This window comes from Peromyscus eremicus, chromosome 19 (genome assembly GCF_949786415.1).
Source record: "Peromyscus eremicus chromosome 19, PerEre_H2_v1, whole genome shotgun sequence".
Classification (NCBI taxonomy): domain Eukaryota; kingdom Metazoa; phylum Chordata; class Mammalia; order Rodentia; family Cricetidae; genus Peromyscus; species Peromyscus eremicus.
The window spans coordinates 27,548,586-27,572,807 of NC_081435.1; the positions used below are offsets into that span (position 1 = coordinate 27,548,586).

A 24,222-nucleotide genomic window follows, 5' to 3' on the forward strand; every position below is an offset into this window, starting at 1 on the left:
TGGCTTCAGGTTTTACTGAAGCCGGGTACCATTTACTTAAGTGTCTTGGTAGAGCCATCAGTTCTGGAAATAATTTGGATGTAAGACTGATTCCGTAGGTCAGTAGGCTGATGACAAAGTGCTGGCACCATAGTTGCAGATAAGCAGTGACTTTGCTGAGAGTTTGGCTTTTTAGGTGAGTTGAATTAGAGATGAGTGCCTACTTTGTGTCCACCTTGTATCTCTTGTCAGTATGACCTAATATGGACAACAGGAAGTTGAAGGAAATGCAAGATGGTGAGCTCAAGTGGCAGAGTTTGCTCTCATTTCTAAGGATTTCTATAGATAGAGACTGCTGGTATTTCCCCCTGTAAAACCAACTGTTAGTTGGGCAGTGGCGCATGCCTTTAATCCCAGCACTCAGGAGGCAGAGCCAGGTGGATCTCTGTGAGTTCAAGGCCAGCCTGGCCTACAGAGCGAGATCCAGGACAGGCTCCAGAACTACACAGAGAAACCCTGTCTCAAAAAAAAAAAAAAAACCCAAGTGTTCATCTGTTGTATTTATGTTACCAGCCAGAGACAGCCACTAAAGTCTTTAACCATAAGCTCTATGACCGTGGCTTTTCTAAGAGTAAACATTCTGTCTGTTAGGCACTTTTAAGTCATTGTTCTCATCACTTAATTTTCCTTGCTTTGGTGCATTTTTATGTTTTCATTTTGGTATTAGAAGATTTACACACATTTTTTACTTCTGATAGTCTTAGATATTCTAAATGCTGCAGTTGTGCGAGATACACACACACACACACACACACACACACACACACACACAGATGGCTCTGAAGTGCAGTATGGGTGCTGGAGATTGAACCCCAGGTCCTCTGGGAGATTAGCCAGTGCTTTTAATTTTTACCTATTCACAGACATGTTCTGTGGTGATTTGTGGAGCTGTTGATGGGATCCTTTTCATTGAGGGCAACAGATACTGACTTAATAAGGGAACAGTGATATAGGATAGTTAAATTGAAATTTTATTTAAGTAAAATTATACAGTACAGATTTGGCTCTTCAGAAATAGAAAACACTATTACTCTATTCTTTTGAGATTAAAATTTATTCCTTTAAAAATCTTTAGATTTATTTATTTTTATATTTACATGTGTGAATGTTTTGTCTATATGTTTGTACACTCACCATGTGTGTGTCTGGTACTTTGGATGTCAGAAGAGGGTTCAGATCCCTTGGAACCGGAGTTATGGATGGTTATGAACCACCACGTGGGTGCATGAAATTGAACCCAGGTTCTCTGCAAGAGCAGTAAGTGCTCTTAACCTCTAAGCCATCTCTCCAGCCCAAGCGTATTCTTTTAAAGTATAGAGTAATTAAAAAAAAACTATTTCCATTAGGCTATATAACCATTATCCCCATCTAATTTTTAAACTTTTTTTATTACTATCCCTGATCCTACAAGAACCTCAGACATAGCAGCAGTAAGCTGCTGTTCTCCCCCTTTATCCTAGTTACCAACAAGCATTAATCTTTCTCTATGAAATCGGTACTCCAAAAGGGAGCATTTTCTATAAAGAGAAGCATACAGCATATGGTATTTTGTTAGTGGCTTTATTCTTAGTATAATGCTCTCAAAGCTCATTTATGCTGCAGCAATTTATCTTTTTTTCTTTCTTTTTTTTTTTAAAGGTTTATTTATTATGTATACAGATTCTGTCTGCATGTGTCCTTGCAGGCCAGAAGAGGGCACCAGATCTCATTACAGGTGGCTGTGAGCCACCATGTGGTTGCTGGGAATTGAACTCAGGACCTCTGGAAGAGTAGTCAGTGCTCTTAACCGCTGAGCCATCTCTCCAGCCCCCTATCCTTTTTTCTTGATGAATAGTGTTTCATTGTATGGATAAACCACAGATCTTGTATCTGTTTGTATGTTGAAGTATTGCTATACCATCAAATTTTGTGTGGACATATGTCTTAACTATTTGAGAAACACACTTTCCATTCCCACTAGTAGTTTGTTAGAGTTCTAGTTTTTTCACATGCACAAGAACCTGTTACTGTCTTTTTAGTGGATATGAAGTATTAATTAGCTCATGGTTTTCTCTGCTGACCTAACAGTGTTGAGCATTTTGTGTCTGCTGGCTGTTTGCATACTGTCTTTGGAAAAATGTTTGTTCAACTCCTGCTAGTGTTTGTTTGTGTGTGTGTGTGTGTGTGTGTGTGTGTGTGTGTGGTTTGAGTGTGCATACATGTGTGCAGGTGCACTTGCCCATACAAGCATGTGTAGAGGCCTGAGGTTGATTGACATCAGGCTGCCTTTCTTAGTTGCTACTTTATTTTTTGAGATAGGTTTCCCTGAGCTTGGAGCTGGACCTTGCCATTAGGGCCACACTGACTGGCCAGCAAGCCCAAGGCATCCTTTTGTCTGTGCCCCATTGCTAGGGTTGCAGGCCTGCAGTTCTGGGGTCTGAACTCACTGCACTATGCTTGCATGGCAAGCACTTTACTCAGTGAGTAGACTCTCCAGCCTTTGCTCATTGTTAGAACAGGTTGCTTTTCTTACTTAAAATATACCTAATACATTAATAGCAAGTTAGTGGAGAATTCTTCTTGCAAGTAAAGAATTTGGAGCTGGAAAGATGGATGCTCAGTGCTTAAGAACACTTGCTAATCTTCCAAGTTCAGTTCCCAGGGACTGTCAGGTAGCTCACAACTGCCTGTAACTTGAGCTTCCCTTCTAGCCTCCAAGTGGGTGTACACACACACACACACACACACACACACACACACACACACACCATACATACATTTGTACAAACACAAGTTAAAAAACACTTTTTTAAAGAAAGTAAAGAATTTGATGAGGTTAAAGTGTCACAGTAATTGCATTAGATGTAATAGAAAATGTACAGTTCTTATTCTCTGGCTGGATCTTTTATCCTAGGCAGAGTCAGAGGTAGATCTCCGAGTTTGAGGCCAGCTAGTACAGAGCTAGTTCGAGGATAGCCAATGCTACACAAAGAAAACCTGTCTCAAAATACCAAAATAAATAAATAAAGTAAAATTAAATAGGACCCAACAACAACAGATTAAGTAGTGTGAATATTTGTAATGTTAGGGATTTCTTGATTAGTTTGGCATTATTTATCATATATTTTTTGTATTTGTGGGAGGTCGATGTTGACATCATAGCTCCTTGGGTATAAGATTTGTGAGTTTGGTTTGGTTTGGTTTTGGTTTGGTTTGGTGGAGACTGAGTAGCCTGAGTAGCCTGGATAGCCCAGAACTCAGATGTAGATCAGGGTGCTGAGCTTGTAGAGATCCCTGCTTTTGCCTCCTGAGAGCTGGCCCTACAGGTGTGCACCACCACACCTACTTTATTCAGTAGGATTTTTTTCACTTTTTTTCAGTCTTTAGAGAATGTAAATGCCTGTGGCTAGTACCACTCGTTGTAAGATTAAATGTTGTCTCTTAGTGAGACCCATCCTAGCTCTGCTTTGCTGTTCCTCAGAACACAACTGAAGAGGGGTGTGTGTGTGTGTGTGTGTGTGTGTGTGTGTGTGTGTGTGTGATCTATGTATGTATGTATGTATGTATGTATGTGAATATTGGCACTTACATGATGTGGAGTGCCTGTGGAGGTTCTCTTCTTATACCTTGTTTTTGAATAAGGCCCTTTCTTAATTTCTGCTGCTTGACACACTCTAGGCTATATGGCCCAAGAGTTTCTGGGAAAATTTGTCTGTTTCCAATATCACAGTAGGATTGCTGGCCATCACTGAATCTCTGGCTTATATGGCCCAAGAGTTTCTGGGAAAATTTGTCTGTTTCCAAAATCACAGTAGGATTGCTGGCCATCACTGAATCTCTGGCTTACCCTGGTTGTCAGGTTTGTGGCAAGCACCTGTCTCTCCAGTCCCCTAAGTGTCTTTAAACTAGTTAAATTCAAAGTTGCTTCTATTAGAACTAAGTATCACTGGGTGATGGTGGTGCACACCTTTGATCTCAGCACTCAGAAGACAGAAGTAGGCAGATCTCTGTGAGTTCGAGGCTAGCCTGATTTACAAAGTGAGTTCCAGGACAGCCAGGGCTATTAGCCAGAGAAACGCTGTCTGGAAAAACAAAACAAAACAAAAAACTGTATGATTTCTGTAGTGAGGATTTCTGGCTTCTACTGACTATATGCAACCAGGGATGACCTTGGATTCCTGATTCTCCCATCTCTCAATCTCCCAAGATTTGGAGGCTTGTGCTGCCATCCATACCTACTAGATTTTTTTTTTCTTTTTTTAAAGATAGGAATATGCTTGGTTTCCATGTTCCACAGCTTGGCCTAGGTCATTGAGGCTTAAGTGATTCTTTTGTCTCAGTTTCCCCACAAGTTGGGACTACCAGTGAGTATCATTGTACCTGGCTCTTGCAGATTTTGATTTTAAATGCTGTATTTATTTCTAATAGGTGCAATACTTAGATTCAAAGGAGGGGGATCCCTTTGTTTTAGATGTACTATATTTTATAGCCTTAACCTTAAAAACAAAACAATAGCACCTTTTTAAAGATTTATTTGTTTATTTTTGGTTTCTTGAGACAGGATTTCTCTTTGTAGCCCTGGCTATCCTGGAACTTGCTCTGTAGACCAGGCTGGCTTACAAAGTTCTACCTGCCTCTGCTTCTTGAGTGCTGGGATTAAAAAGGTGTGTACCACCACTGCCTGGTTTAAGATTTATTTTTATAAGCTTTTGATCATTTTTATTTATATGTCTATGTGTGTCTGTATGTATGTATGCCAGGTGTGTGCAGGTACCTGAGGAGGCCAAAAGAGGGCATTGGAGCTTTTGAAGGTGGAGTTATAGGTAGTTGTGAGGTATTTGACCATGAGTACTGGAAACAGAACTCAAGTCCTCTGAAGAAGAACAAGCATTCTTAACTACTGAGCTGTCTCTAGTCCCAAAATACATATTTAAAAAAAAATTTAATTTTATGTGTATGTGTGTTTAGCCAGCATATATGTTGGTATACCACATGCATAGTTAACAGATGGTTGTGAGCTACCACGTGAGTTCTGGGTGTTGAACCTGGGTCTTCTGGGAGAGCAGTTAGTGCTCTTAACCACCAAGCTATCTCTCCAGCCCCCAAGACACATATTTTTAAAATCCAAGGTTATTAGGCCAAGGAGTATTATGGCAGATTGGGATCATGCACCAAGTGGGAATATGGGAAAGAAGTCAGGACGCAGTGTATGAGTGTGACAAAGCAAAACACCACTTGAAAATTCAGACTGTTGGATTATTGGCTTATTTCATCTTGGTAGAGACATACGTAGTTTCTCTGTATTAAACTCAGCATTGTGTATGGCTTTTCTGATGGGCAGGCAGGGTCTCACTGTATAGCAACCCAGGCTGGCCAGGAACTTGCCTTAATGTTCCAGCTTCAGCCTCCCAAGTATTGAGATTACAAGTGTAAGCCACTACACCTGGCTTTTTCTATGTCATTTGTGAGTAATTTTATAGTTCTATTTGTAAACAACAACAACAAAACATTTTTTAAATGCCATTGGTGATCACAATAAAGATAAAATTGGTCCAAAATTTAACAAAAGTAATGGGGTGAAAAATCTAGCTCCAGTAGTATTTATTAGTCTCCAGAGTCACCATCAGAGACTATTCCCTCCCTCCTCAGTTACACTGTGTGTGCTCTGAGGTAAGTTCCCTCTTTCAGACCTGCATCAAGGACCCGCTACATTGAGGCCCATACTGTGACAGTTAAGCTGGATCTGGGCTCACTCGACCCAGCTGATGGAAGAGTGAGAGCCTTTCTAATGTTGTCCCGGAAGTAACATGCTCACTCTCTGAGCACCCGGAGAAGGATCTCCAAGTTGAAGGGACATGGCTGGGTAGGCTGCACCAGAAAGGTTCTCAGGGACATAACAGGAAAACGTGCAGAACTCATCGTGGGACCAAGTGAACTGTATCCTCAACAGTCTGCACTCTAGTTCATGGATTTCACTCCTTCATTGGTGATGGTGGACTTGAGGTCCCACTGTTGTTCAGCAGGTCATTACTAACATAGATGGTGGTCAGCATATATGGCCTTTGGAATGTGATTACCATTGTTCCCTCTCCCCATAGTGTTTTTACAGCAGCTTTCTGAGCCCAACCTTATCACCAGCAGTGTAGAAGTAATTAGGTTTCTATGTGAGGAGGAGGCTGTCAGAACAGTGAGGTGGTGGCTCAGCCCAACATGTGGAGCCTCCATAGTTGTAATGGGTTTTTTGGGGGGGGGGGTTGCTTATGTTTTTTCCCCTTTTTAGTTTGAAATGTATGGTTCTAAAACACTGAATTTTAAGGGAGAAAAATCTTGACCTGGTAATGTTTCTCTTTTCTTCACCAAAGAGATAGCGTTTCTGAGAAGGCTGGAATTTCTCTGCTGTTATCTGTTACTGTGCTGGGGAGTGATCACATTTCACATTTCTAGGTTGCTAGGAGACAGGCAACCTATCTTACAGCTACTGGCATGGCAGACCTTTTTACCTTCTGATTTTTTTGAACGTCTATGTTTCTTAGAACTGCAGGCTTCCTTTCTGAAACCAGATTGTGTAGAGAAAACACGCTTGCTTTGACCAGACTCCAGAATTAATAAAGCAGGTTAGAAGTGCCAAGCTCGGTTGAAATACAGAATGGTACTAGCTGCCACAGATAGGACTGCATTCTTGAATAATCATTTTCTTCTCTCTTGGTGCGCGTTCTCGTTCTCTCTCTCTCTCTCTCTCTCTCTCTCTCTCTCTCTCTCTCTCTCTCTCTCTCGGTGCTGTCTTCCCATACAATGGTGATTAGTCATGAGGAGGCTAAGAATATCCTTCTAAGGCTTCAGATAATGTTAAGATCATTGATTGAGGAGACCCCTGCTCCCAGAAGTTCTTTAAATAAGTCACTGTTTGATGTTCCTGGAACATTTGCTTTCCTATAGCTATTTTGCCTGTATGCTTTCTTTTCCAAGGGAAAAATTGCCTTAGGTTATAATACAATTATTTTGGGAGTGCCTTAAGTTTAAGTTTAGATTGTTAGAACTTAAAAATGTACCTGTAATCCCAGTTTTTGAGACAAGGAGATTAGAGGTTCCAGGCCAGCCCGAGGTACACATGAAAATCCTGTCTCAAAAAAATCAAGGCCTGGAGATGAAAGTCAGTGGTAAAATGTTTGTACTAGGTTTCATACCCAGCACTGGGAGACAAAAAGGGTCTAGATGGTAGATGCTGCTAAGAATATGGCCCAAGAACCCATGTCAGATTGAATTCTTTGTAGTAATCTGGTTACCTAATTTATAGATAAATTTGTGTTTGTAGTAATGTAGTAGATGGTACAGCATTGGAGATAGATGCAAGCTCTGCTTCATGTCAGAACCCCAGGCTCTGTTCTGTCTCAACTCACCTTGGACTTCTTTGTCAAGTGTGCTTAGGAGCTGGTGTGTTTTACAAGCACCTCGGTTGACTTCCTGTGTGGTAATACTGAAAATAGGATCAGACCCTTATTGCCTACATCAGCAAATTCCCTTTATAGTTTAACGCCTGTGTAGACCAGCTCATTTAAAAAGTACAATCTATTGAGACATCTTTGTTTCATGACAGTGACTTGGGTGAGCCATCCATGGCAGCAGCAATAGGCTGACAAACACACATTTAGTGTGAGATATTTAAAATAACTGGAGGAGCTGGAGTCAGCTCTGCTCTAGAACATTGCCTGGGATTCTTAAAACCCAGGCTTTGATTCCCAGCTCTGAAGCACTGTCAGATAACTGAAGATTTAGCCACCTAGAACAAGGCTGAGATCGGGAAGGACAGCGCCGAGAGAGGTTAGAAGTTTGTTTTCGGGGCTGGAGAGGTGGCTCAGAGGTTAAGAGCACTGCTTGCTCTTCCAAAGGTCCTGAGTTCAATTCCCAGCAACCGCATGGTGGCTTACAACCATCTGTAATGAGATCTGGTGCCCTCTTCTGGCCTGCAGGGATACGTGCAGACAGAACACTATACATAATAAATAAATAAATCTTTAAAAAAAAAAAAGAAGTTTGTTTTCATAGCTATCTTAGTTACTTAATGTTCAATTTCTGTGCATACACTAAATAAAATAGTACATTTTCAATCTTTGTCTAACTTTAAAGAAATTATACAAGCAATGAATGTTCAGTCCCAAAATTAGAGCCTCAATGTAAACAAGAAATCTTTTATACTTTGATTACCTAGAGATAGTGCTGATTGTAGATACCTGTCATTCTAGCACTTATTTCCGTTATATAATTATCTTTTTACAAACAAAATTATACAATGCATATTGTTTGACAAAAATCAGACTTTTTTCATGTAATAGTTCTATGAATATCCAAGTTGTCAACTTTTCTTTGTATTTTTGACCCGCCCCCCCCCAAAGCTGAGGACCGAACCCAGGGCCTTGTGCTCAAGCACTCTACCACTGAGCTAAATCCCCAATCCCGATTTTTTTTTTCTTCTTTTTTTTTCCCCTTTTCTTAATCTTATGTTTTGATAACTGGGCACAGTGGTGTATACCTGAAATCGGGAAGTAGAGGTGGAAAGTGAGGCAGGCTTGGGGTAGGTACATTTGGCTTTTTCTGTTTTCTTTTTAGATAGGCTTCATATTTTATGTAGCCCAGGCTTGTCACAACTCTTGGTTATCTGCTTCAGCTTCTCAAGTGCTGGGACCACAGGGGAAAATATATGTGTGTATACACACACACACACACACACACACACACACACGCACACACACACCCCATGTGTACTCAGAATATGATTCTTATGTAACATTTTCTTTTTGTCTCATTATTTCCATAAAATAATTTCCTGGGAATATAGTACTTTTAAAAAGGGATTGCACACTTTAAGACTTTGGAAACAAGCACAATGCCAGATAGCCTTCCAGATAGGCTACTCTGATTTTTAGGTTTGCATCTTTTGATTTTGTTTTATGCGTATGTTAATATCTGACGTTTTTATTCAGTTGCAGAATGAAGAGGAGCCCGGGGAACCCCAGCAGACTGCAGGTGATGCTCCTCCACCATACAGCAGCATTTCTGCAGAGAGTGCAGGTGGGTACTGAGGCCAGGGCCAACACTTACACATAGACTTGTCCAGGAGATGCTGTTTGCTTTTGTCTCTCATCAGCTTTCCCTAAGTTGTCTTTGCCTTGAGTTCTCACTTGTAGCCCAAGGTGAATACTCAAGTTGTTACCTGACTTTAAAAACCAGATTAACACTTCTCTCTTTTTTTTTTCCCCCCAGCTGGTAAAGAAGGGCTTTCATTAGTGGTGAGGAAATAGACACACACTGGAAGGCACATAGAGAGGGTGACCCTCTGCACAGCAGAAGGGAGACTCCAGAAGCCAAAATCCCAAAACCCACTTAAAGGGCTCGGTTTCATTCCAGCTGATTCAGAAAGGAAGGGGAAACTGAGGAACAGGCTTGATGTAGTGTCATATGCCTGCAGCCTCAGCACTGGAGAAGTGCTTAGCAAGTTGGAGGGCAGCCTGGACTGCGTGAGACCTTGTCTCAAAAAAACAAAACAAACAAAGACACAAGGAAGAAAGGAATGAAGGGTTGAGAAACCTAGCAATTGCCTTGTTTATGAAGTTTCTTCATTATAGAAGAGCTCCCTCCTGTGTAGGAGAGAAGAAACAATGTCTAAAGGACTTTTGATAACTAGAGTTTCTAATAATCATTTCTTTATAGTTCTTAAAAGTTCACCAGTTTTGTTTTAAAATTAGATTTATACATTTTATTTTATGTCAGAGTGTTTTGCTTGCATGGAGGCCATAGGATTACTGGAACCGGAGCTACAGATGGTTGTGAACCACCATGTGGGTGCTGGGAATCGAACCCAGGTCCTCTGCAAGAGCAACAAGTGCTCTTAGCCACTGAGCCATTCATTTCTACAGCCTCAGTTCACCGGTTTGATAGAGCTACTTCCATATTCTATAAAACAGGATTGTGGCAGAGTGGCGAATAGAGAGCCATGTGCCCCTACTGAACCCCAGCCTCCATTTTATCATAGGAAAATTGAAGACATTCATCCGTGTAAAGCCTTGACAGACTTTGCATCCTTTTATTATGGCACTTTGGGAAGCCGTTGACAGTTGATATGAGATTGATTCCTTTGGTATTCTGGGACTCTGAAGCCACCGTTTTAATTGTGTGGAACGCCAAGAGATGGGAGTGTAGTTCAGTGGTGGAGAACTTGCCTGGCCTGTGTGAGGCCCTGGGTTTGTTCCCCAGTCCTGTAGGCAATACAGTTTTTTAAAGAGTAGAACACCAAAATTTGGAAAAGAAATCACACAATTCACGGCTTTCCTACTGTGCGGTCCTCTTGCTCCCCAGTGCTGGGATTACAAGTGTGTGCTGCAATACTCAACCCATGGTCATAAATTCTGGTCTTCTCTTAAATGTACCCAACTCATTAATAAGAGTTTGGATTCACTGTTTCATTCATGATCAAAAGTTCTTTATGATTTGCTACCCAGAATCATCATTTTTTGACTAGTATTTGAATATCTACCCTCTATAGTTGTAAATTTTTTTGTTCTTTGGGGGGTTGGTTTCGTTTGTTTATTGAGGCAAGGGTCTCAGCCCATACAAGCAACTCTGTGTAGCTGAGGCTGGCCTTGAACTCCTGACCCTCCTGCCTCCAACTTTTAACCATTTTAGATATTCTTTCTCAAATACTTCTGCCTTATTCATCTACATTTTATATTTCTAAAAATTCTTTTTTTTTTTTTTTTTTTTTTTTTTTAAAGTACAGATAGTGAACCTAATGTACCAAGTATCCTTTATTTTTTTAAGATGTATTTATTTATTATGTATACAGCATGTATGCCTGCAGGCCAGAAGAGGGCACCAGATCTCATTACAGATGGTTGTGAGCCACCATGTGGTTGCTGGGAATTGAACTCAGGACCTCTGGAAGAGGAGTCAGTGCTATTAACCTCTGAGCCATCTCTCCAGCCCCTAAAAATTCTTTTGACATAGAGATTATAACTGGAAATAATCTGATAGATAAATCCCATTAGATAGTAGAGTCTGTCTTTATCAATTGAGGTTTATGGATTGAGTGTGTATGTGAGAGAGACAGATAGATAGACAGATTGACAGAGTTTGAGACAGAATCTCGTGTATATCTGTATCCACAATGTTAGTGGGCAGAGATAGGTGGATTCCTGGAGCTCTCTGGCCACCAGTCCAGCCAATTGGTGAGCTCCAAGTTCAGTGAGAGACCTTGTTTCAAAAAACAAAAAACAGTGAGAGTAACAGAGGAAGGTATCCATTGTCAGCTTCACATTCGCACACACAAACATGTATACAAGCATACACCATACACCCAGACACCCTGTCCCACACAAGCCCATGCACAAAAAGGGGGAGAAAAGGTTGAAAGTAGCCAGGCAGTGGTGGCACACACCCGCATTTGGGAGGCAGAGGCAAGTGGATCTCTGAGTTCAAAGCTAGCTCTGTCTCCAGAGCAATTTCCAGGACAGCCAGGGCTACACAGAGAAGAAACCTTGTCTCAAAAAACTGGGGGGGGAGGGAGGGGGGGGGAGTGATAGCGGAAAATAGGCAGTGTTGACTGACTTCTAGCTTCCTTCATCATGTGTATGCATACTTACATACATGTTCACCACAAACATATATGCATATACCACAGACACACACACACACACACACACACACACACACACACACACACACACAAAAACAAAGTTAGCATCTGTGTAATGCCTTCCAACTTAGGAACATGGTCAAATACCCCCCACCTTATTTATTGAGATTTTGTTTGTTGTTGGTATATGCAGGTACACATATGGCTTATATTATATCCAGAAACATTGCTGTTCATGCACTTGACTAGCCTTTGGATTATTTTGGATTTTCTGTGTATGCAGTATCATCTGTGATTGCCAATTACCATTAAATGTTGCTTTCTGGTTCTTCTTCTTTTTTTTTTTCCATATTCTTATTGTATTGCACCAACTAAGATTTCTGAGAGATTTGGTTAGAGATGGTGATGGTAGACATTTTCATCTTGTTCTCTAATCTATCTATCTATCTATCTATCTATCTATCTATCTATCTATCTGTCTATCTTCCTTCCTTCCTTCCTTTTTTTCTTTTTTAAAGATTTATTTATTATGTATACAGTGCTCTGCCTGCATGCCGGAAGAGGGTGTCAGATCTCATTACAGATGGTTGTGAGCCACCATGTGGTTGCTGGGAATTGAACTCTGTTCTGCAAGAACAGCCAGTGCTCTTAACCTCTGAGCCATCATCTCTCCAGCCCCTAATATTTATTTCTTACTTGTTTGTTTTTACTTTTTTTTTTTAGTTTATATATCCATGCTTTTGTATGTGTATGCAATGTTTGTGTGGGTGCCAGCAGAAGCCAGAAGAGGGCATGGGACCCCTGGAGCTGGAGTTAGAGGGGTTGTGAACTTTGCACTCGGGGTTCTGGAGTGGCAGCAAGCACTTAGAACTGCTGAGCTGTCTCTCCAGCCCTTTTTCTCTAATCTTGAGGAAAAAACTTTCCATAATTTACCGATGACCATGTTTTCTTTGGGTGTTTGTTTGTTTGCATTACTGGAGACAGGAAGGAAGCAGGTGCTTTGCCACTGCGGTGTTATAGCCCAAGTCACACTAGTGAGTATTTTCTAGACAGTTGTGACCAAATTAAGGACGTTTTTGTATTTTCCTTTTTTTAAAATGGATATTGAATTTTCATACCTTTGTTTTGAGAAAGTATCTCTATAGACCAGGTTGTCCTCAAATACTTTGTATAGGGAGAGTGACCTTGAACTCCTGGTTTTTCTGCCTCCACCAGAAAAGTGTTAGTATTATAGACTGGGCATGATGGCTCATGCTGAGACTGGAGACAGTTTGAGTACAGACTGAGTACATAATCCTTTAAAGATTACTTATTTATGTATTTTGTGTATATGAGTGCTGTATTGGCATGTATGCCTGCATGACAGAAGAGGGCATCAGACAGAAAAGGGCATCAGATCCCATTATAGGTGGTTATGAGCTGCCATGTCCTTGCTGGGAATTGAACTCAGGACTTCTGGAACAGCAGCCAGTGCTCTTAACTACTGAGCCATCTCTCCGGTCCCCCAGACTGAGGGTTTTGTTTTTTTTTTTAACATGTTTGTATATTTCTTTTTTTTTTTTTAAATTACACTCATGATATTCATTAATTACACTCATGATATTAATCACATTTGTGGTATTCATAGATTACATTCGCAGTATTCATTCAATTTTTATATATATATATTTTAATTTTCAATGCCTAATGTCATTTATTGAAGGAGGGAGGAGGTCTTAAATACAGGCTTACAGCACAATGGGAGAACCCCGGAGGGCAGAAGTTCGCTACTGATGTTTTACAATCTTGCATCTAAGCTGTTAACACCCATTATTCAGGATACACGGACAAGGAACTTCTCTTAAGCATTCAGGAGGGTGGAACCTGGCAGGGAATTAGCATAGGGAGGATATCAAGGTCAAGGTCAACAAGCAAGGCAACAGTTAACCCAAAACAGGGGCCAGGGACTTTATTAAAAAATGAGCTTCTGACTTGGGTTGTGTGGGACGTCAGCAGGTCACCTTACCCATCATGGAGACGCCTGCCCAGAGACGCCTGCCCAGGCCACACAGGTGCTCTGCCAGACTGAGTTTTATATGGCTAGACCCTATTACAGAAGAAGAGGAGGAAGACAAGGAGAAGAAAGAGGGAAATTATTATTCTCTTTTTGTTTTCTGTTAATGAGGGGCATTGATGATTGACAATTTCAGTAATGGATTATAGTAAAAATGTTAAAGTTAGCTAGTATAGTAGTTCACACTTCTAATATCAGTACCCTGGAGGTCAAGGCAGGGCAGTGGTAGTTTTAGGCCAGCCGGGGCTACACAGCAACAAAAAAATTTTTTTAAATAGATTTATTTATTATGTATACAGTGTTCTGCCTGCATGTTTGCCTGCACACCGGAAGAGGGCACCACACTAGAAGAGGGCACCAGATCTCATTATACATGGTTGTGAGCCACTATGTGTTTGCTGGGAATTGAACTCAGGACCTCTGGAAGGGCAGTCAGTGCTCTTAACCTCTGAGCCATCTCACCAGCCTGCGACAAAATATTTTATGGAGAAGTTAATTTATAACTAGAGAATAAAAGTAAGACAAATGTTAGATGAACTGTAGAATTTTCTTTTTTCAAAACTTAAAAAATGCTTAGAAGTTTTCTGTTATGCTACTTCTTTTGTAATAGAAGCCAGTGAGCATGAAATACAGTGTTCAAAAGAGGAAAGGAGTCAGGTGGCGGTGGTGGCGCATGCCTTTAATCCCACTGCTTGGGAGGCAGAGCCAGGCGGATCTCTCTGAGTTCGAGGCCAGCCTGGTCTACAAATCGAGATCCAGGACAGGCACCAAAAACTACATAGAGAAACCCTGTCTCGAAAAACCAAAAAAAAAAAAAAAGGGGGGGGGGATGAAAGATTTCTTAGAGAATTATTTTTATAACCAAATTAGTTACCTCAGCTCATCAGAAAACAGTATGAAATAAAAACATGAGTCCAAGTACAGGAACACATGGGTATTAAGCCTTTTCTTTTTTTCTCCACCCCTCCCCCATTAATGAGGCATTTAATGTTCCTTATATTCTCTTCTATTAAGCATTTTAACATTAACATTGTTAAATTGTGTTGACAAAATACACACATTGGGAGTACATCATCTATTGTTGGACTTGTATTCAGGAGGCAGTCACATGAGGATCATGAGTTCAAATGTATCCCTGAATAATTACTGATATTCAAGTCAGGGTGAATAACAAATGACAAAAATCTCAAGAGAATATGTGAAAACATGAAAAACAAAACCAGAAACAACAACCCACCACCCTTTCACAGACACCCACTTGAAAAGTGTGATCACACACTACCTGGTATTTAAATAAACAATGGACCACTTAGATGATGTGGATCCAGTTCTGTACATCGCAGCAGAAAAATACCTGTCACTAAGTAAAAGCACAATAGAAGATGAACAAAAGCCACAGAAGGAATATAAAGACCACAAAATAAACTTCACTAAATAAATTTGTCACACATATAGCACACTTGAGTATCTACCTAAAATGTTTCAAAATAGAAACCACAATGCATTGATCTCCACCATCAGTGTTGAATGAACATGCTAAGTAATTTACTTACTTCAAGGATATGATGAAAAATCAATGAAATGTGATTTTTTTTCCTCAAAGCTGAAGATAACTCTGATGTATAAAGTCTTTATCAAACTGTTAACATGAATAGGGTTTTTCTCTTATGAGTTTGTCCCTATTCCATAAATTCAAAATGACATAAGTAGGTTTTAAAACATTTACAGCACTAGAGACAGTTGGGCAGTTAAATCTTCATTCCCAGCACCACAGTCTGATTTTTGACAAATTCCTGCTACAAAATCTAAGTGTCTAACATTCTCAGCAACCAGAATGCACAGTCACACACTACCACAAACACACAGTGACATCAAACAATTACAAGTAAAACAACTCTTTAAACAATTTTACATGAAGGTTTTTCTCTTGTAGGCGTTAATTCCTGTTAAAGGTGTTGGAGCATCGACAGGCTTGCAGTTTTTCTTCATCATGAATTGGTTTATGTAACAGAAAGCTAGCATGTAGGCTTGAAGTCAGAAAAATCAAACCTTCCAAGTAGGTGGTATCATTTGAGAAAACATGAGTCCAAGTACAGGAACACATGAGTATTAAGCCTTTTCCTTTTTCTTAAGGTTGATTTTTCACCTTTTTTTAATAAGAGGAAACCACAGTATAGATCTTAGTGCACATGTGAAGGCTTTTTTTAATCCTTTGACAGGAGATCTTGCTGTGTTTCCTAGGCTGGGCTCAAGCTTGTGACCCTATAACATCATCTTCCAAGTATCGGAGATCACAGGCACGTGCCACCATGCCTGGCTCATGTAAAGTGTTAGCCTAAGTGTTTTCCATGACTATTTAAATTTCCAGGTCTGGTGGTCACTTATGAGTCTGGGACAGGAAGATTCTAAGTTCAAGGGCAGCCTGGGCAAAATAAAAAGTAGAATGGGTTGGAGATGCAACTCGATGGTAGAGTGCTTGCACACAAGGCCCTGGATTTGATCCCCAGTACCACAGAATAAATGTCTCTTAAGAGTGGTCCAAACAATTGGAAAGAAGGATATAAAGTGAGTTTTTAATTTTAATTTATTTATTTTCATGTATGAATGTATGTGTGTATTTTGAGGCAGGGTCTCACAATGTAGCCTTAGCTGAATTGGAACTTGCTATGTAGAACAGGTTGACCTTGAACTCACAGATATCTACCTGCCTTTGCCTCCTGAGTGCTAGGACTAAAGGTGTGGTGAATCAAGTTTTTAAATATACACTTAAAAATCATCCCGAGTGTCACATTCATTTATAAATAAATGTCTTTTGCTTCAGATGGATTTTGTTACTTCCTTTTTTTCCTGCAGCATATTTTGACTACAAAGACGAATCTGGGTTTCCAAAGCCCCCATCTTACAACGTGGCTACAACACTGCCCAGTTATGATGAGGCTGAGAGAACCAAGACTGAAGCCACGATCCCATTGGTTCCTGGAAGAGTAAGCAGTTTGTTTTGTTTGTTTGCTTTTGTTTTTGTTTTATCTATGTTTTGGGGCTACTTAGTTGGAATTAAGTTACTTTCATTATCCAATATTGAGTTGTCTTGGTTACAGCTGATTTTAAGCAGGGAAAGACACTACATAGGGCATGGGGTATCTGAGGGAAAGGAATCTACATTACACTACGCTCTTTTGTCCGTTAACTTTATTCCTCAATGACAAAACTCTATACAGCTTCAGCTCTGTCCTCACAGTCAGCTCCTCTCTGTGCCCAGTTTTCCTGTCCTCGTAGTTTTAGTAAGCTCCTATGCTTTTGACCTGTTCTTCGTCCTCCATCTATCCTTCCTGGCTCCTTACCCCTGGCCCTGATAAACTCTACAAGAGATCTACTTTACCCTCTACAGAATCTCTGTCTTCCTCTCCTCTCTCTGGCCAGGCCGTTCTGTGTCAGTCTGTGGAATTCCGCTCCACTCCTTACTGCACCTAGTTATGCAGAAAGCCCTATAGTTCTCAGTCAATTGCTCTGGAATGCCACTAGGCTTGAAGGCAAGGGATGGTATGAGCTTCTTTTGCACAAGAAACAAAGCTATGCATCTGCCGCTTGCTAGTCTCCTAGGCCTTGTAAGGGTGTTAGCTATTAGTGGATCAGCATCTGAGAAGCTTAGCTGTTTGCCAGTATAGTCTAGGAGTATTTGGGTACGCAAGAATTTCATAGCAGAAGACAGCTGAAATATTAAGGCTATATAACACCAAATATTCCGTGATAAATGGCTTCCCATTTGACGGACCTTTGGTCGGTCAAAGTATAGCTTTAATACACAGCTGGATCTCTATAATATATTCTTGTGGCCCGCAAGACTCCTGGAGTGGAAGGAGAGGACTTAGAAAATACACTGACTTTGCTTTGATTTACACACCTAATATTTTGGTATTAGCTCATAGCTATAAGGGATGCCTGTGGAGAGAAGAAATACAAATGACATAATTGAATGAAACTCATAAGAGACCTAGCATCATCTAGGTAAACCTTGTGCCTCCAATATCCCAGATCATGCCATTTGTAAGTTCAGATCTTGTCTAGCTTGCTGGAGATGGGATGGGAGTGGGATGCAGTTTTAGCAGAGATTTAAGATTGATGCAGATTGGAATAGGAGTGTAGCTCAGTTGGTAGAGTGCTTGCCTACCAAAGCCCTGGGTTCCATCTGCAGCACAGCATATACCAAATGTGATGGCGCACACTTGTAATCCCACCACTCAGGATGAGGAAGCAGGAGGATCACAAGTTCAAGGTCATCCTCAGCTGCACTCTTGAGTTCATAACCAGCCTGGGATACATGGGATGCTGGAAGGAAGGAATCAAAAATAAGCAAACATTCAGCAAAGTGGCAGCAGCAGGCAGAGCCTTCTAGTGTGCCAGCTCTTGTGCAGCCTTGGATCCCCTAGCTCTACTTAAAAGTAAGCAAGTAAGCTGGGAGTGATGGTACACGCCTTTAATCCCAACACTTGGGAGGCAGAAACAGGTAATCTTTGAGTTCGAGGCCAGTGTGGTCTACAAAGTGAGTTTCAGGACAGCCAGGGCTACACGGAAAAACCCTGTCTTGGCCGGGCGGTGGTGGCGCACGCCTTTAATCCCAGCACTCGGGAGGCAGAGCCAGGCGGATCTCTGTGAGTTCGAGGCCAGCCTGGTCTACCAAGTGAGTTCCAGGAAAGGCGCAAAGCTACACAGAGAAACCCTGTCTCGAAAAACCAAAAAAAAAAAAAAAAAACCCTGTCTTGGAAAATAAAAAATTAAAAAAAAAAAAAAGAAAGTAGGCAAGTAAAGACCACATGAGAATCCTTTATTGGGTCTAACATTGCAGCACTGAGGAGGCAACAAAGAGAGTTAGTCTCCTAGCCAAGTTAGCAAGCAGACCCAATAGTCAGTGAAGGGGTGTTTGCACCAATTACAGCAGATCTTTCATGCAAGGGGAGGGTTCTGTTTATGCCGTTCATGTATCTTAAGGCCACCAGAAGAAGTGCTCCCTCTCTGGAGTAGCCCTTTTTTTTTTTTTTTTTAATTTTTTTATTATGTATACAGAAGAGGGCGCCAGATCTCATTACAGATGGTTGTGAGCCACCATGTGGTTACTGGGAATTGAACTCAGGACCTCTGGAAGTACAGTCAGTGCTCTTAACCTCTGAGCCATCTCTCCAGCCCTGGAGTAGCCCTTTCAATAGTACTTAACTTCGGGCTGGAGAGATGGCCCAGCAATTATGAGTACTGGCTGTTCTTCAAGAGGTCCTGAGTTCGATTCCCAGCAACAACATGGTAGCTCACAACCATCTATAATGGGATCTGATGCCCTCTTCTGGCATGCAAGCATTAATGCAGACATACATGCAGACAGAACACTCATACCTCAAAAAATAAATTTTAAAAAGAAAAAAGTAGTTCTTAATTCCTGCCCAGTGTTCCAGTGAGAGGTGGGTCTCCTTTATGTATTTCATGTACTCGGTCCATGTACTATACTCTGCAGACCTGTTGGACTAGACCAGTGTAGAAATTAGCTCTGATTAATTACAGAACACTTAAAATTCTTTAGACAGCTGTACATACTTAGGAAATTCTTAAAGGTAGATATATAGAGGTACTTTTTAAGGTATAAAATAGAGGTATTTTGCAGTGGGTAAGGAGATTTGTTTGCATCAGTACATGGAGCTTAACATCCAGCTTAGTTGTAAAAGGCTTCCAAATACTTGTATCCATACTACGTAAGAGCTGTGGACATCAAGAACTGTGTCTTTTTACTAGATGATCCAGGTTGGCCTTGAACTCACAGAGATCTGCCTGTCTCTGCCTCCTTAGTGCTGAGATTAAAGGTGTGTGCCACCACCTCCTGACATATCCAGTTTCTTTCAAATCACTCAATACATAGTCTACATCATTTGAAAAGGTAGGCCACATACGTTGGCCAGGAACATGTTCTTCTAGGCTGTACTAACTGTCTTTTCAGATTAGGATGGACAGATCCCGTCTGTCAGTAGGGAGGCACTTGAGCTGCCAGTGTTACCTCTTCAGTGGGCTCTAGATTCCTGATATTATAGGCCCCTAACAGATGCTGGGTAGCTGGTACTGTAGAGTTTAAGTCACATGTGTAGATAACTTTTTTCCTTTTTGAGGTAGGGTCTTACTATGTACGCCTTAGTGGGCTAGAACTTGCTGTGTAGACCAGGCTAGCTTGGAAGTTAGAGATCTACCCGCCTCTGCCTCCTGAGCGCTGGGGTTAAAGGTGTATGCCACCATGCCCAGCTGAGGGATTTTCTTGAAAGGATTTGGTATGGGGCTAGAAATGTAGCTTATGGTAGAGTTCCTGCTTAGCATTTGTGAGATCCTAGGTTTAGTTCCCCCACAAATAATAACTAATAATAAGAATAGTAACTTGGACTATAAATAAAAAATAGTTTGGAAAGCTGGAGTTACTAAGATGCTGAACCTTTAAAGTTCTGAATTCAACCACAGTAATAAATGCACTCCTAGATACTTGTATTCACTCCTTGTGTTTTCCTGATGTCATTCCTTTGTCTAGAAATAATTCATCGTGACTTTGTCTTATGCTTTTTCCTTCATTTAGGATGAAGATTTTGTGGGTCGGGATGATTTTGATGATACTGACCAGCTGAGGATAGGAAACGATGGGATTTTTATGTTAACTTTTTTCAGTAAGTATATACACAGCAGTCACTTCCTACAAACACAAGTGCTCTGAATTCATCAGTGGAAAGTATGATTAAAGGAGTTAAGATGCTCCTTTTTGTTTGTTTGTTTGTTTGTTTGTTTGTTTGTTTGTTTTTTGAGACAGGGTTTCTCTGTGTAGCTTTGCGCCTTTCCTGGAACTCGCTTTGTAGACCAGGCTGGCCTCAAACTCACAGAGATTCGCCTTCCTCTGCCTCCCGAGTGCTGGGATTAAAGACGTGTACCACCACCGCCCAGCAAGATGCTTCATTTTTAACACACGCCAAGTCTCGTCTTCCAGGCCCACCGGGCTCATTGCTGTTACTGCTGCTTATAACCAGGCGGCAGAGTAGGAATGCAAAAACTTTGTCTGATGGATTTTGTTCTGTACATTTCTATTTTTCTGATAGATCAAAGTCAATCTGACTTTCTCCTTTTTTTTTTTTTTTTTTTTTTTTTTTTTGGTTTTTCGAGACAGGGTTTCTCTGTGTAGCTTTGCGCCTTTTCCTGGAACTCACTTGGTAGCCCAGGCTGGCCTCGAACTCACAGAGATCCGCCTGGCTCTGCCTCCCGAGTGCTGGGATTAAAGGCGTGCGCCACCACCGCCCGGCGACTTTCTCCTTCTTAATATTGTTTTATATTCATCTTTTTATGCACCTCCCTTACCAGTGAGCACCTATTTTATTTACTCTATTAAAACACAAAACGCAGTGCAGAAGAAGTGATGGCTGTGAGCTGTTAGAAGACACAGAGCAGGAGGACGAGTAACTTGAGTCACGTTTATCTGGAGGCTCCAGTTTACTTTCCAAAGTGTTTAGTTTACTTACTAACCTGTGTGGTAGCAAAGACAGGAGCAGGTTGGTGGGCACGGACGGCAGCACACAGGATGCAACCTGAGATTCACAAAGTCCTTCCTTGCTTTGGAGGGAGATCGAAGAAGGGGCATTTGTGGGGAGGCAGAGATGCTTTGTCAAGGACGGCTGCAGAGGCTGCTGCAGAGAACACTCCTGTCCCTTGGCTAACATATCTTCTGCTTCCACTCTTACAGTGGCATTCCTCTTCAACTGGATTGGGTTTTTCTTGTCTTTTTGCCTGACCACCTCGGCTGCGGGAAGGTATGGGGCCATCTCAGGATTTGGTCTCTCTCTAATTAAGTGGATCCTTATCGTCAGGGTAAGTTGCATAGCAGAGAACATAGATCGTAGAGAGAGGCAGTAATTAGAAGGACTTTGAGTATTTGATTTTCCATTTTCATTTTTTGTTATTTTGATATTTAAAGTGATAATCTGGTTTGTCTTTGTTCTGATTCCATGATAAAGTGAGCTAAAATCAGTTGCATACAATTCCTGTCTCCTTGTTCTATGTTCAGATCTAGGAGATGATCTGTAGTACAGCTGGTTTTGATGTGTATGAAGTGCTGATGGGTGTGGACACCTGGAGTTTCTGTGATACAGAGGGTATCAGTTCTTTGCTGACTCAGAAAAGGCAGGCATTCTTTTTGTTAATTCTGGTGAAATTTTCATTTCATGGCATTGTCTACCCTTCCCTAATTTTTCCTTCTAGGACTGATTATGCAGAAGTGTCCACTGCTCCATTAGGGAATTTCTTTTGACAAAATTATAGCAATGTGTGTTTTCTGTGATATGTGAGTTCCCAGTTGATATTGCATAAAATAGTTTAAATTATAGAACATATAGACACTTTTAAAAAAATAGCTCGAATTTCTTCAAAGCCCCACAACTGTATAGAAATGGTTTCAAAGATGGAGCCTAGGTCCACAAGATGCTTGGCCTAGGGTTCTAGAAATTCTTCAATAAGCCCAGGATGTGCTTATGCTCAGTCTCTTGGAACTCAGGGCTCTGGTCATCTCCAGTGTTCTCTGAATACTCCTTGATGATATGCCTGATGATGCTGATAGAGCTGCTGTGCATGTCAGGATCTGCTACAGAGTATACTTGAAAAACCTGGATGTTGAACCAGATTACCAGTGGGTTCAATACATTTTTTTTTTTTTTTTTTGGTTTTTCGAGACAGGGTTTCTCTGTGTAGCTTTGCGCCTTTCCTGGAACTCACTTGGTAGCCCAGGCTGGCCTCGAACTCACAGAGATCCCGCCTGGCTCTGCCTCCCGAGTGCTGGGATTAAAGGCGTGCACCACCACCGCCCGGCCAAGGGTTCAATACATTTTTAAAGTATACTTTGCTGCCATGCATAGGGACATACCTTTAATCCCAGCAGAGATGGGTAGATCTCTATGGGTTCAAGGCCACCCTGGTTACATAATGAGTTCCAAGCCTGCCAGGACCATACAGGGAGATCCTGTCTACAAACAGCAAACCAACAAATGAGTTTTCAGATGAGTTTGTTGCTATTGTCAGCCTGGCAGAGAAACCAGGATATTTTAAACTGGTTTACTGTGGCTGGGGAGATGGTTCAGTGGGTATGAGCACTTGCTCTCAAGCATGAGGACCCCAGTTTTGAGTCCCCACTCACATAAAAGGTGGGCATAGCTACATGTGTCTATAACCCCCAAGCATTGGCGAATGGAGTTAGGCAGATCCCAGAGCTCACTGCCCAGTCAAAAAGGCAAGCTTCTGATTCAGTGAGACTTTGTCTTGAGGAAATGAGGTGAAGAGTGATAGCGGAAGACACCTAAAGACACACACACACACTCTGGATTCTGTGTGTGTGTCCATGCACACCGGTGCATGTTTGCACCATGCATGCACACCACACATAAACAACACATATAACTAATGGATGTTAATTGGCCCTTGCAAATTTTCAAAGCAGTTCTAGAGAACTCATTGGCTATTTTAGGAATCTAAAATCCTTTGAAATTTAGGTAATTGTGGGTCCCCCTCACCCCCCCATAGTTCATTTATATTCACCTAAAAACATGAACTTTAGGAAGCACAAAGAAACAGTCAAAACCAATGGACTTTAAGACCCAAGTCCAAGAGAAGTTGTCATTTCTTTTATAGATTTTAATTGTTGTTTCATTAAGAAATAACATATTAGGAGCTGGGAAGATGGCTCAGTGGGAAAGTGCTTACCACAAAAGCATGATGTTCTGATTTTGGATTCCTAAAACCTGAGTAAAAGCCAGATACAGTAGTATATGCTTTGTATTACCAGCATTCCTGTGAGGAGATGAGAGGCAAAGACAGAAGAATCCCTGGAAGGGAGCAGGCCAGCTAGTGTCTCTATGTAGCATGGGGAGACCCTTTTTTTTTTGGTTTTTCGAGACAGGGTTTCTCTGTGTAGCTTTGTGCCTTTCCTGGAACTCACTTGGTAGCCCAGGCTGGCCTCGAACTCACAGAGATCCGCCTGGCTCTGCCTCCCGAGTGCTGGGATTAAAGGCGTGCGCCACCACCGCCCGGTTGAGACCCTGTTTTTAACAAGGTAGAAAGCTAGGACCAGCACCTGAGGTTCTTCTCTGCGCGCACGCGCGCGCGCGCGCTCGCACACACACACACACACAGAATAGAAGGTATGCATGCACAGAGCCTCCTGTATCTCTGCTGCTCAGCTTCTGAATTTTTCAGAAACAATTGATAAGGTTTGTTTTTGTTTGTTTCAAGACAATGTGATGGGTAATGTCCTTTTGTATGCTATGAATATGTGTTACTCTGATTGGTTAATAAATAAAGCTGTTTGGCTAGTGGTGAGGCAAAATAAGGTTAGGCGGGACATTCTAACTAGAAAGAGGGGAAGGAAAAAGACAGAGCAGAGGAGACACTGCTAGCCACCGCCAGGAGAAGCAAGATATAAAGGTACTGGTAAGCCACAAGCCATGTGGCAAGGTAGATTTATAGAAATGGGTTAATT

At 41.4% G+C, this 24,222-nt stretch overlaps 1 protein-coding gene across 3 annotated transcripts in view; it reads left to right on the plus strand.

Annotated features, from left to right (window-relative positions):
• Ndfip1 (Nedd4 family interacting protein 1) overlaps positions 1-24,222 on the plus strand; it is a 50,716-nt gene that overhangs the window by 13,456 nt on the left and 13,038 nt on the right. For all 3 annotated transcript variants that reach the window (XM_059246040.1, XM_059246039.1, XM_059246041.1), the window contains exons 2-5: positions 8,997-9,084; positions 16,551-16,681; positions 20,293-20,380; positions 21,442-21,566. In XM_059246040.1, coding sequence (XP_059102023.1) covers positions 8,997-9,084; positions 16,551-16,681; positions 20,293-20,380; positions 21,442-21,566 — 432 coding nt within the window. The remainder of the gene's footprint in view (positions 1-8,996; positions 9,085-16,550; positions 16,682-20,292; positions 20,381-21,441; positions 21,567-24,222) is intronic.